Here is a 13,250-nt window from a genome sequence, read left to right as displayed (position 1 = left end):
GGAGCCCCGGAGCCCCCGGAGCGCGCGACCCGCCGGCGCCCGCCCCCACTGCGCAGGCGCGCGGGCGGCCGGGCGGCCGGGCTCCCGGGAGGCGGGGCGACCGCGACGTGACGCGAGGGGATGCCCTTCACTGCTAGCCAATGAACACGGAGGTCCCCGCCGTCGCGCTGAACTTCCCTCCAATCAGGGAGCAGCCGGGCCGCGCCGGCGGGCCAGGGGTCCCGCGGCGGCCCCGGGGCCGGAAGCGCCCTTAGCCCTGCGGAGTGTGGATTAAACCTCAGGCTGCCCTGGCCGGCTTCCAGTCAGGACCCTGCTCAGATCTCAGCCTCCCGAGGAGCTAGGAGTTCAAGTAAGTGAGAGCCACCGGCTCCCGGAGGCCAAGAGCAAGGCTTCATAGATAGTTGATGGCTTTTCTTGAGATAGTGACCCAAGAAGCGCTCCTCCAGAGCCAATCGGCGCCATGTTAAAATCCCCTACCGAAAGCAACCTAGAGGGGCCGGGAAGGTGGCCTAGTGGCAAGAATGGTTGCCTTGTATACACGAAGCCCTGGGTTCGATTCCCCAGCACCACATATACAGAAAACGGCCAGAAGTGGCGCCGTGGCTCAAGTGGCAGAGTGCTAGCCTTGAGCAAAAAAGAAGCCAGGGACAGTGCTCAGGCCCTGAGTCCAAGGCCAGGACTGGCAAAAATAAATAAATAAAAACAAAAGCAACCTAGAGCTTGTATTGCTTTTCTACTGCTATAAAGACATGTTATCACAAACTCAGCCCAAAACTAAACAAGTGCTGGGTCACGCCTGTAATCCTAGCTACTCTGGAGGCCGAGATCTGAGGGTCAGAGTTCAAAGCCAGCCTAGGCAGGAAAGTCTATGGGAACTCTTATCTCCAATGAACCACCAGAAAACTGGAAGTGGAGTGGAGACTCAAAGTGATAGAGCACTAGCCTTGAGCAAAAAAAAAGCTCAGGGACAGGGCTGGGAATATGGCCTAGTGGTAAAGTGCTCGGCTCACATACTTCGTGAAGCCCTGTGTTCGATTCGTCAGTACCACGTAAATAGAAAAAGCCGAAAGTGGCGCTGTGGCTCAAGTGGTAGAGTGCTAGCCTTGAGCAAAAAGAAGCCAAGAGACAGTGCTCAGGGACAGCACCCAAGCCCCGTTCAAACCAGATAACCACCAGAAAATAAATAGAAATAGGCTCCCATTCATTGTCGATCGGTGCTGGAGATCCGAAGTCCAGCAAGCAGACTAAGTTCCTGCCCCAGGGCCTCACGGGCAAGAAAGGCTGGCTCACCCTGGGTGCGGGCTGAATTCCTTTCCAGGAGACTAGGATCAGAGTCCAGGCTGATTTGCTGGGTCTTGGAGACCAGAACTTTCCTTCATCCCAGCCACCATGACCATAAGAAGCCCTAATGCTGCCAAAGAGATGCCTCCAACCTGACTCCCCTCTCTATGAGAGTGTTAAGTGCAGAACACACACACACACACACACACACACACACACCTCCATGGTGTTAAATGTATGCATTTACAGTATTATACAACTGACATCTTCAGAGCTTTCTTCAACTTGAAAAGCTGGAACTTTATCCCATTCCTAAAATTACAATTACAATCGACTTCGTCCCTTTTGAGGCCTGTCTTGCTCGAAAGAGATCTTTATACTCCTGCCTCAACCTCCTGTGTAGCGGACTCTGGAGCTGAGCTGTGAGACAAGGAAAGGATTAAGAGGTTGGACCAACACCCTCAGAACTCAGAAGGCTGAGACCTGGGCCCTGGAAAAGTCAAAACAAGGCAAGGCAAGGCGGATTGTAAGTTCCAACTAACTGGGCCCAATGGTGTCCAAGTCACAGTCAATTGGCCCTCTGACTCTTGAGACAATAGGAAGACGAGTGTTTATGTTTTGGTCACTGTTTCTCACTGCTTCCTAGCTATGGGGAGCTTGTTATTACTATGTACACCGAGTTATGTCTTACGTTAATGACTGTAACCACAACATGTTTTCTGTACGCACCTATACTAACCTTCCCTGTGGGTGCTGGCCTCCCTGGTACCCCGCTTTCTATCCTCTGTCTCCCTTCTCATTTCTTTGGCTCCAGGGTCCCATCGTGCGGTTAACAACACTCCTGAGTAGCTGGATTGTGGGCATTTACTACCATACCTCCCTTCTTTCTGTGAACTTGACTATGCTATGTGCCTCAGAGAAGTAGAGTTACACAAAACTGGTCTTTTTGTGGCCACTTTATTTCACTCAGCGCCCTTCAAGGCCCATTGTAGCGACAACTGAATTCCCTTCCTTTTAAAGGCTGAATAACAAAGGGTGAACAGGGCTGGGATATGGCCTAGTGGCAAGAGAGCTTGCCTCGTATACATGAGGCCCTGGGTTCGATTCCCCATATTCCGCATATACAGAAAACGGCCAGAAGGGGCGCTGTGGCTCAAGTGGCAGAGTGCTAGCCTTGAGCAAAAGGAAGTCAGGGACAGTGCTCAGGCCCCGAGTCCAAGCCCCAGGACTGGCCAAAAAAAAAAGGGTGAACAAATGCAACTTGCAGGTGGGGACAAGAGGGAAAACCTAGGGGGAAAGGAGGGAAGGGGTGACACTGTCCAAAAGAATGTATGTGTTGCCTAACTTCTGTAACTGTAACCCCTCTGCACTTCGCCTTTATAATAACAATCAAATACATACAGAAGAAGGCTGAATAATATCCTATTACATGTGTGTGCCACGCCCGCTTATTGACTCAGCCATCAGCCAGTTGTTTCCACCTTTTGCCTGGTTTCTGTCTTGTTTTGTCCCCTCCTTGGCAGTACTTGGGCTTGGACTCCGTGCCTTGTGCTTGCCAGGCAGGTGCCCCTCCACTGAGACACACCCCCGGCTCTGTTGGGGTTTTGTTGTTGAATTTGTGGAGTTCTGCGTATATTCTGGACAGGCATGTGATTCGCAGATAGCATTTCTCCTATTCTGTGGTGTACTTTTTTGGTTTGAACTCCAGGGCCTGGGTGCTGTCCCTGAGCCTCTTTGTGCTCAAGGCCAGTGCTCTGTCACTTGAGCCACAGCGCCACCTCCGGCCATATTTTTAATGTTCATGAAAGCTGATGTGTCTCTTGGAGTTGCATGCCTCTTTAGTGTTATATCCAGAAACCACTGCCAGACGCATTACCGTGAAGCCTGCACCTAAAGACCCCATCTAAGAAGCAGAAGGAAGGGCTTGGACTCGGGGCTTCCCGATCTCACTCGACTTGCTCACGGAGGTTCCTCTACCGTGTGAGTCACGCCTCCACGTCTGGCTTTGGGTGGCCATTTGGAGATGAAGAGTCTCGTGGACCTTTCTGCCTGGGCTATGATAAAGGTGATGCACACAGCGCGTACCGTTACATGAAGACGCATGCATTTTTATTTTTATTTATTTATTATTTTTTTTTGCCAGTCCTGGGGCTTGAACTCAGGGCCTGAGCACTGTCCCTGGCTTCTTTTTTGCTCAAGGCTAGCACTCTGCCACCTGAGCCACAGCGCCACTTCTGGCCGTTTTCCATATATGTGGTGCTGGGGAATCAAACCAAGAGCTTCATGTGTAGGAGGCAAGCACTCTTGCCACTAGGCCATATTCCCAGCCCAGATGCATGCATTTTAAACCCCACAAAAAGACTCTTTTTTTATTTTGAGAGAAAGGCAATGAGTGCCCACGGCACCCTGCAAAAGTAGGCTGTCCCCCGTAAAGTGTTAAATTAATTCCAACTGGAGAGTTCCCCGGCCACTCAGCTAGCTCCCTGGGGGCGGGGTGGACCGCATCCGCCAGTCAGCGTTCCTTTGGGGCTCCCAGAAGAGACCATCCCCACGGAGACCATCCCACGGAGGGAGACAGAAGTGGGCTGTGGGCGCAGGGCGGCCCCACTAGGGGGCGCCAAGGCTCAGCACAACGGGCCCTGCCCCGGGTTCACAGGGAAAGCCCCTGTTCAGGCGCGGGGCACGGGGCCTGTGTCCAGCATGCCATCCGGAGCCTGGCCGAACACTTACGGGTGCCACCAGGGGCAGGAAGGGCTGCGGGGGGCCCCGGGTGTCTTCAAGGTGTCTGGCCATCCCCATTTGTGGATCTGGTGGTGCTGGATTGTCAGAGCCGTGGCAGCTTGGCCTCCGTGGAGTTCTCCGGCGAGGATCATCGTCCTCTGTGCCTCAGTTCCCCCTCTGCAGGGTGGAGTCATAACCTCAGGGGACCCCCCCCAACACACACACCCTGTGAGGAGTGGAAGGAATCTCTCTCTCCACTTGGGGAGCTAGAGGCAGGGGTTGGGTGGTCCACCCCACCCCCCACCCCGGTGGTGCAGTCCAGGCCCCACCCCAGCAGCCCCCCTGGGGCCCAGTTATCCTGTGAGTTCAGCCCGGCCAGCCCTTCCCGCACTAATAAATAAAGTATACAGTAGGTGCTGAGCACCGCCTGTGTGCAAGGCTCTATCCAGGAACAGGGGCCCGCATTCCACCACAGCGTGCTCCTCTCTCAGCCTCGGTTTCCCCTTCTGAAAAGAGGGGAGCGTATCCCCTCTTGTGAAGAAGGATTCTCACGAGAAGATGAGAGCCCAAGCCGGCGGTGGGTGGCAGCCTCCCGGCAGGAGCAGCCGAAACCCCCAGAGCTCTGAGGAAACTGCGGGGCGCGGGTGGCTCGCGCCTGTCACCCTAGCTACTCAGGAGGCTGAGATCCGAGATGACTGTTCAAAGCCAGCCTGGGCAGGAAAGTCCATGACACTCTTATGAACCAGCAAGAAGTCAGAGGTAGACTCAAGTTCAAGCCCCAGAACTGGCACGGGAAATAGTAATACAATAAAATAAATAGGGACCTGGACTGCATTTCCCAGACGGTAGAGAAAGGGGTGCAGATACCGTGACCATCCCTACACATGGTTTGCAGTACACCCCCCACGGTCACAGGCCCGTGACCACGCCCCCTTGGCGGTTTACAGTTCCCTGACCACGACCCCGGCAGGGCTGTACACACCCAAAGGGCCCTCTGCCCACCACCGAGCCCCTGCTCCTCCTGCCCCGTCCGGGGTTCTCCACAGTGCCCTAGAACGGGGACAGCGGCCCTGAGACCAGAGGCCAGCGGGGACATGGCTGCCCCCCACCCCGCCCCCTCCCTCCTTCCCCCTGCCAGGCAGACCTGTCTGAGGGACAGAGGGGCACGGGGACGTCATTGAACCGCGTGACTGCACCTGAGGACGGGCACCGGTGCCCAGGCAACCTCAGTGAGCGCGCAGACCCCAGCGGCTAACGCTGCTGTCTACACCCGACCAACAAGCCACTTTCCCACCACTGGGAGTGTGCTGTAATGGGTACTTAAGCTGCTTGTGCCCGGCCTCGGGGCTTCCATTTTGCTGTTTGTCCTTGTTCCGAACCGTTCTCCCCCTGCACGATCACCTTGGCTTCCAGGAAAGCCGGGACTGAGCGGGTAACAGCTGCATCTCCTGAGAAGCCCCGCTGCCCCCCACTTATTCTGCTTATGCCTAATGCGTTGCGACACTTAATAATCTCCTTTCTCTGCCACATTTCCTTCCAAATAAACCCTCCTGTCACTTTTACTACCTTTGCATCTTGCCTGAATTTTTTTTCCTGTCTAACACAAGAATGGAACCTCCTGCCCTTCTGACCAATTGGCCCCAACCCTCTGGAGTTAAACACTCTTCAGGAATGGCTGCAGAACTTAGGGAAACGGCCTGCCGAATGACTACTTGTCAATCACAAAGCCTTCAGCTCAGAAACAGCCAAATGGAAGGGGCAAACGGGGCGCGGTACGGGGAATTTCCTGGCCTCCCTCCCGGGACCTCCATAGTCTCACCAACCTAGTCCTTAGTCCTTTAGGGGTCTTCGTCAGCTTTCCTTCTGTGGGCAAGGCAAGGAAATTACCAGCCATTCGTGATTGGATCAAATCTCCAGCCCCAGTTCCTCCCTGGAGGTGGGGGTGGGACCAAAGGCGCCAACCCTCTAATCTGTGATGTGATTGGTCCTCCTGGCAAGGGGCCACCAACCCCGGGTGCCCTCATTAGCATACACACACAGGTGGCTGGAGGGGTCTTCCTGTGCAACAGAAGATGCTCTTCTCCAGACGCCTCTGCTTCACAAGCTCTGGGTCTCCAGCCAGGATAAAGACGGACGTCTCTTGTGTTTGTTTGTTTCTGAGACCAAAATGTCACTGAGTCAGGCCTCGAAGTAGAGATCCTTAAGCCCAGGCTCCCGAGTGCTGGGCGGGAAGGCCGGCCCCACCTCCAGCCCAGGTACGTCTTATCGCGAGACTTGACAAGGCCCAGGGCCCATGCTCTGCCAGATCCGCCCCGTGGCGGCTGACTGCAGCGACATCCCGGGGCCTGCCTCAGTTTCTCCCGGGCTGTTGCTGAAGTCGCAAAGCACTCACTCTCCAGTTTCCTCAGCCTCGAAACTGCCGCTGCTGTGGCCCGGCCACGCGTCGTCTGCTGCATCTGGGGAAACTGAGGCTCCGGGGCCGTGTACGCTGGCTGAGTCACACCGCGAGCGAGAGAGCCAGAGGACGCCCGCCCAGCTGGCCCGAGCCAGGGAGCAGAGCACACAGGCCGGGCACAGAGTGCAAGCCCCCGTTGGGAAGCGGATCCTCGGCCCCGTCGCGGGGCGACCCCTGGGAGAGACAGCTCCTTCCCGTCCAGGCGGGGCTGCACTTGCTATTTTGAGCCGGCTGCCCGTGACACAGGCCATAGGAATCTGGGGACACCCGATGGCTTGTTATCTACGACTGTGGGTCCAGAATGGTGCTTTTTCAGCTCTGTGGCTCAAGAGCCAGGAGCGGCCATCTGGGGACAAGTGGTTTTTTTGTTTAGCGGTGCTTGGGAGCCAGCTGCCGTTGGGGGTGCTGAGAGGGGAGTTGTAGGGGCTGCAGGGTGGAAGGCGGCCCCGGAGAGACACTTGAGGGGCCTCGGGCTGACTGCAGAGCTGGCAGGCGGGGGGAGGCTGAGTCCTCTCCGGGCAGGCCACACCGGAGCCGGAGACCAGCCCGGAGCCTGGGGAAGCGGGAGGGGGAGACAGCAGACTTGGAGCCGGGCGCTGGAGGCTCGCAGCTGTACCCCCGCTACTCGGAGGCTGAGGCCTGGAGGATTTCAGTTCCATCTCCAATTAACTAGAAAAAACCTGGGCCAGAGGCATAACTCAAATGGTGGAGCATCAGCTATGAGCGAGCTGAGCCAGTACGGGACGCACTGAGTGCTAGCACGGAAGGAAGGGAGGGAAGGAGGGAGGGAGGGAGGGAGGGAGGGAGGGAGGGAGGGAGGGAGGAAGGGAGGAAGGAAGGGAGGAAGGAAGGAAGGAAGGAAGGAAGGAAGGAAGGAAGGAAGGAAGGAAGGAAGGAAGGAAGGAAGGTAAAGGGATGGAAGTCAGGGTTTTTGTGTTGTTGTTAGCAGCTGGTGCAGGGCCAGCCTCAGGGGAACTCTAGGCGGCAGTGGCATAAAATGGGCCTCCAGGTGTTTCTCCTTGGGGAGGAACCCGGGCTCTTCACCCCTGGGGTCCCAGCCGACCCCAGGTCCGTGGGGCCCCAGGCTTCGACAGGACAGTGGAGAGTTCGGGGCTGCCCTGCACACAGTTCACAGAGCTCAGGGTGCCCAGCACCGTGCCAGCCCCCCAGGCCCGGCCAGGAGCACAAGGCCCAGCCCAGAGGGGCTCCTTCTGACCCAAGGAACCCCGGGGGGCAGGATCCTGCGGGGCAGAGGCGGCAAGGCTGGGGGCACATGCGGGTCATTGTTCAGGACCCCCCCTGCCCCCCAGTACTGGGGACTGAATTCATAGCTCACAGGCTTCTGATCACAGATGAAGAAAGGAAGGAGAAGGCAAATGGCTAAACGGAGCAGGCCGAGCCCTGGAAACAGAACAGCACTTGCTTCCAAGGCAAAGCCCATTGCTGGGCGTAGACTGCAGGATAGACCTCAAACGCGGATGAAGGGGGCAGGGGAGGGGGCGGGAGCCAGGCTTCCTCTCTTCTCACACTGTGAGAAGCAGGAGCTCTGGGGGCGTGCGGGAGTTCTCGGGGGTCGGGGGAGCTCTCGGGGGGGCATCTGGGAGCTCTTGGGGGCCTAGGGAGCTCTCGGGGGCCTGGGGGAGCTCTCGGGGTGGGGGGGTCTGGGGGAGTTCTCGGGGGCCTGGGGAGTTCTCGGGGGGCGTCTGGGAGCTCTCGGGGGCCGGGGAGCTCTCGGGGCTTGGGGAGCTCTCGGGGGCCCAGGGGAGCTCTTGGGGGCCCAGGGGAGTTCTCGGGGCCTGGGGGAGCTCTTGGGGGCTTGGGGAGCTCTCGGGGGCCTGGGGGAGCTCTCGGGGCCTGGGGAGCTCTCGGGGCCTGGGGAAGCTCTCGAAGCTCTCGGGGGCCCGGGGAAGCTCTCGGGGGCCTAGGGAAGCTCTCGGGGGCCTAGGGAAGCTCTCGAAGCTCTCGGGGGCCCGGGGAAGCTCTCGGGGCCTGGGGGAGCTCTCAGGGGGCGTGCAGGAACTCTTGGGGGGCTGGGGGATCAGGAAAGCCAGATGCCGCCCAGGCAGGGGTTTTCCTGGCCTGCAAGAGAATCTCGACTGTTTAAGGCTTGAGAAGGGCCTGGGCCACAGCCCCGTGTAATCATCAGCCCCGTGGCCACACCAGGGGACTAAGCTCTGATTCTCTCACCCCCGCACTGTCCTCTCCTCAACGAGGACACCCGGGAGCCCGGGCTTCCTTCACCAGGAAGGGCCCGGCCCGTTCCGGCCACCTCCTCACTGTGCCGACCCCAGGCAGGGGCCGTGTCCATCCTGTTCATGGGCACAGAGCCATTGCTTGGTGTCCCCGGTGCTCCAGTACACCACACACGCACACACACACACGCACACCACGCACGCACGCACGCACACACACGCACACACACATGCACACATACACACACGCACACGCACGCACGCACGCAGCCCCCGCCACACTGCAGGCTGGAGGAGTGGGGAGTGGGGTACCAGGCCCACACCCTGTCTGTCACCCAGTCAGCAGCCACCAGCGGGGGCCACAAAGGGACCTGGGAGAGGCAGCTCCACCCAGCCCCGGCCTCCTCCTGCCCCCCCAGCGCCCCCGGCTGAGGGGAGTCCAGTCCTTCACCATTGGGATGGGGCCGAGGGCTCTAGAGAGCCTGCCCCTCTGTGAGGCCCTTGGCAGGGACAGCGAAGAACATAAAGCTCCTTCCCCCGGAGAGGGGAGGCTCCGCGGCATTCATTTAGAGTGTGCACATTGGAGGTAGAACAAATAGGGAGCATGGCTCAGTACCACACTTGCCGGACTTTGCCTGGCCCCTCACAGGCAAGCCCTGAGCCCCGGAGAGCCAGTGAATAAAAGGGGGGCGGGGGGGGCAACTGCACCAAGAGGCTTAAGGATTGTCCTTGGCATCTGACCCCTTCCTCCCTGACACTCCACAAGAAAGCCACAGCCTGGGTGAACTGGCCTGCCTCAGAATGATGGGGGCAGCCACAGGGCTCCTTCCATTGGTCCTCCAGGAAATCAGTCCACTCCGGCCCCACCCCCAGGGCCCCAGCCCGCCCCTGCCCACTTAGAGACTGCATATTTGTGTCCCCCCAAGCACAGGCACAGAGCCCCTCCTCCAGAGATGATGGTGCAGGGCCGCCGGGTAGGGACCTTTGGAGTGGGGTGAGTTCATTGCCAGATGTGCCGGGGCCGCCCCAGACCCCAGTGTGTAGGTACCGCGCTCTTGATCTCCGGGACAGAACGGAGAAGTGAAATCCGCTGCCCCGAAGTCCCCAGCCACGGGGCTCTGTCACCTAGCCCAGGTGGACGGTGGCCCTAGCCACCGGCCCGCAGCAGCTGGCCCTGAGGGTGGCCTGTCCCTCCCCAGCACCTCGCTCTTGTTTTGAAAGAAACCCATCTGCATACCAAATAAGGCCCGGGCTGCAGAGCCTCTGCGCTTCACACGATTCCTTTCAAGAGGCCAAGTGCAATTACACTGGAACCCTGAACTCGGCCTCCCCGGCCTCCCGTGTAAACAAGCGCCCAGCTGGGGCCCCAGCTGGCCGCCCTGGGGAGGCCGTGGGTCACCACCCTGCCTGACACTCGCCGCCCAGCCCGGCTCTCCCACGGGTGTGGCCTGAGCCCCCCCACCCCCCCCGCAGACCCCAGGACGCTTGCTGAGCTCTGCCTTCACAAAACCTACCTCTGCCTCCTGCTCTCAGCCCCCCTCCCCGGGCAGGAGGCGGGCGGGGTGCCAGGGCCAGGGCAGGTGCAAGTGCCAAGCTCTATGCGTGCACCCAGCCAGATGCCCCGGGAGCACAGATCCCCCCCATCTGGGCACCATTCATTCGCTCCCCCGGGAAAGCCCAGAATTCCCGCAGGCTTCTAAGGCCATGAGAAAGTTGGCTCAGGGCAGGGGGAGCCTTTTCCAGCACCCCACCCTCTGGCCACCCCCCCCCACGCCCAAGCTTGGGCTCTGTGCCCTAGCCACGGAAGTGTTCCAGGACCCCCCTGAGGGGGGCAGGCTGAGTCATCGTCCAGAGCCCAGCGCACGCAGCAAGCCCCAGGCCGCCAGCTCCCCTGCTCGGCCCAGGCCGGGAGCGCCCTGACTTCCCGCAGCCATCTGATTGCTATTAGGACCGGGGAAAGGGAATTCCTGGTTCTAGAAGCCACTGAGGGGACCCGGGGCAGGTTTCGGGGTGGGGGGAGAGAGAGTGGGTGCCACCTGGGTGGGGTCGCCTCACCCCATTTCCCCCATGCTCTACGCCCGCCCATTGGTCCACGGAAACGATGGTGGACCCCCTGCCCCCCACCTTCTTGTCCGGAAATCCCACTGGGAGCAGCCCAAAGGCACCAGCTAGGCAAGTGGATGGCCCGGAGCCTCCTGTACCGGGCAGCCCAGCGGAGCCTCAGGATGCAAGGGAGATTAACAACTGGACTCCGGCCACAGTGCTCAGGCCAAGTGTGACGTCACCAGGCGGGGAGATGAGTTCCCAGTGCGGGGGGGGGGGGGGGGCTCCTGAGCCGAGCATTCCTTCCTGAAGCCTCATCGCGGCTCAGCCCCTCCTCCCTCCCTCCCTCCCCTCCTCTCCCCCTCCTCCTCCTGCCGGGCCTGGAATGGGTTTGGGGCGGGTTCTCCTCCAGCCGGCGAGGGCTGGTCCTCGGGCAGTGCCTGGCCGCCCAGTGCCCCCGTGGGTCGGCGGTGGGGCGTCCTGGGAAGGATCTGCACCGAGGGAAGGCTCGGCGGACCCGACGGCCGCAGGTAGCACCCTGGGGCCCGGGGATCTGGGCGGTGGGCGGGCCCAGGGGCAGGGATGGGGACACCCACCGGGGTGAAGAAGCCCAGGAGGGCATTGAGGAAAGCCCCCTCCCCCTCCCCCGGCTTGGAGCCCTCAGCCCACGGACAGGAGCTGCCACCTACCAGAAGTCTCCTGTCATTCCCGACCTTCCAGAACCCCCTTCTATACAACAGACCTTGACCCCCCCCCAAACAGCAGCCTCAGTCCCTAGGCAGCCTGCACTAGCAGCTCCTGCTCGGTCCTCCTGTACGGGCTTCCCTTCCCCTTCCCTCCCCCCCCCCACTTCACAGTCGAGCTTGCTTTCTTCAAGAGCGAGGAGGAAACCCGCCGCGGGCAGCACCCCGCGCGTGGGGAGTCGGCCTCCGTGTGCTCACGCCACAGCCTTCCACGAAGGCTGCGACTCGGGCTGGGCACGGCCCTGGCGTGGGCACTGCGGCCTCCGACGAGGGTCCCGCCCCGTCTCGCTGGCCCTCGAGCTGCGAGCGGGGGGCCCGGGTCCCCGCAAACGCCCAGGCTTGCTGTCCGCCGGGGAGCTGCCCACCGAGAACCCCCCTCGAGGACAGAGGACAGGGGTGGGTGGCCGTGGGCCGGCAGAGGTGGCCAAGCCATCCTGCCCTGAGATGCAAGGGCTCAGCTTTCGTGGAAGCTGGCTCTGCCACGGCCTGGCACGAGATGCACACGCACGCACGCGCACGCACGCACACGTCGCACACATGTCTTCAATAGAGCCCATCTGGGGTCCGCTTGGCTTTCGGCTGGCGCTGTGCTCCAGTGAAATCGCTGCTCAGCGCCGGGGTACCGGGACAAATCCAATCCGGCAGCGCCCCTCTCCTGCCTGCCTCTGCCCACTCGGGGACCAGCCTGGGGCGGCGGAGTGACAGGGCGAGGCTCTCCTGGCCAGGACCCCGTGGGAGGTGGTGGGTCCCCCCTGGAAGGGCGACTAAGAAAAGGGGGGGCATTCGAACCACAGGGAAGTCGGTGCCTTGTTTGGGGGCCCAGGGCCTGGGGGGCCGGGAGGGTCTGGGGCGCGGGCTGGGGCGGCCGGGCAGCGGCCCAGGGTGGCGTCGGGGGGGCCCGGGTGGCACCCCGCTCGCACAGCGCTCCACCGGGCCGGGCACGCGGGGCGAAGGCGCGCAGGGGCCCCAGAGTGCGGGCCCCGGGCGCACGGAGGGGCCCCGGGGGCGGGGAGGCGCCGGATCCCCCCGTGGGACGGGGCCCGGAGCGGCCCCGCCTCGCCACCCCGCCACCCCGCGGGGCTGAGGGCGCCGCCCGCTCCGGGAGGCCTCGGGTTAAGCGGGGGGGCGGGCCCTCACGCGGACGGACACCCTTCCCAGCCAATGACGGGCCCCTCTGCCTCGGCCCCGCCCCCGGTGGGCTGGGGTGGGCGGGGCGGCGGCGGGGCGGAGCCCGGGAAGGAATTTCTGGGGAGTGAGCTGAGCGTTCTGAGGGGGGGCGGGTCTGTAGGGGGCCGGCGGCCTCAGTTTCCCCACCTCTCAGCCGGGGCTGCCCCCCCCCCCGCCCACGGGTCCTGCCGGCCCTGCCCCGGGCCGGGCTGCCTGAGCCCGCGGTGACCTGGCGGGCGCCGTCGGGGCCCGAGGACCGCTTTCCACCTTGGATGGGTGAAGGGCTCCCCCGGCCTGGCCTGGGGCAGATGACAGGGCGAGGCTGCCTCCAATCCGAAGGCCCCTGGGAGGTGCCCGCGGGGGAGCCCTTGAGCAGGGTACAAACCCAAGGCCCAGCCAAAGGCCGCCTCCCCCAGGAAGTCCTTCTGCCTTCATAAACTGCCTCCCCTTTGCGGGGGGGGGGGGGGGGGCCACGGTCCAAACAGCCAGGTGCCTGTCACCAGAAACATCCTGGCTCCCAGAGTCTCCCCAGCTTCCTCCCCAGAGAGAGGCAGTTCGGACCCAGGGGACCCGCAAGAGTCTGAACACAGGGTCCACAGGCAAGAAAGGCTGTGCCGCAATGTGGGTGCCCATCTCACCCACCAGGTT

At 61.5% G+C, this 13,250-nt stretch overlaps 1 protein-coding gene across 1 annotated transcript in view; it reads right to left on the bottom strand.

Annotated features, from left to right (window-relative positions):
- Positions 1 to 7,980: 7,980 nt before the first annotated feature.
- Positions 7,981 to 13,250, bottom strand: part of LOC125362634 (two pore channel protein 2-like) — a 12,962-nt gene continuing 7,692 nt past the window's right edge. Inside the window, exon 8 of the mRNA XM_048361448.1 lies at positions 7,981 to 8,487. Coding sequence (XP_048217405.1) covers positions 7,981 to 8,487 — 507 coding nt within the window. The remainder of the gene's footprint in view (positions 8,488 to 13,250) is intronic.

This window comes from Perognathus longimembris, chromosome 13 (genome assembly GCF_023159225.1).
Source record: "Perognathus longimembris pacificus isolate PPM17 chromosome 13, ASM2315922v1, whole genome shotgun sequence".
Taxonomy (NCBI): Eukaryota; Metazoa; Chordata; class Mammalia; order Rodentia; family Heteromyidae; genus Perognathus; species Perognathus longimembris.
This window is presented reverse-complemented; position numbering and strand designations above follow the sequence as displayed.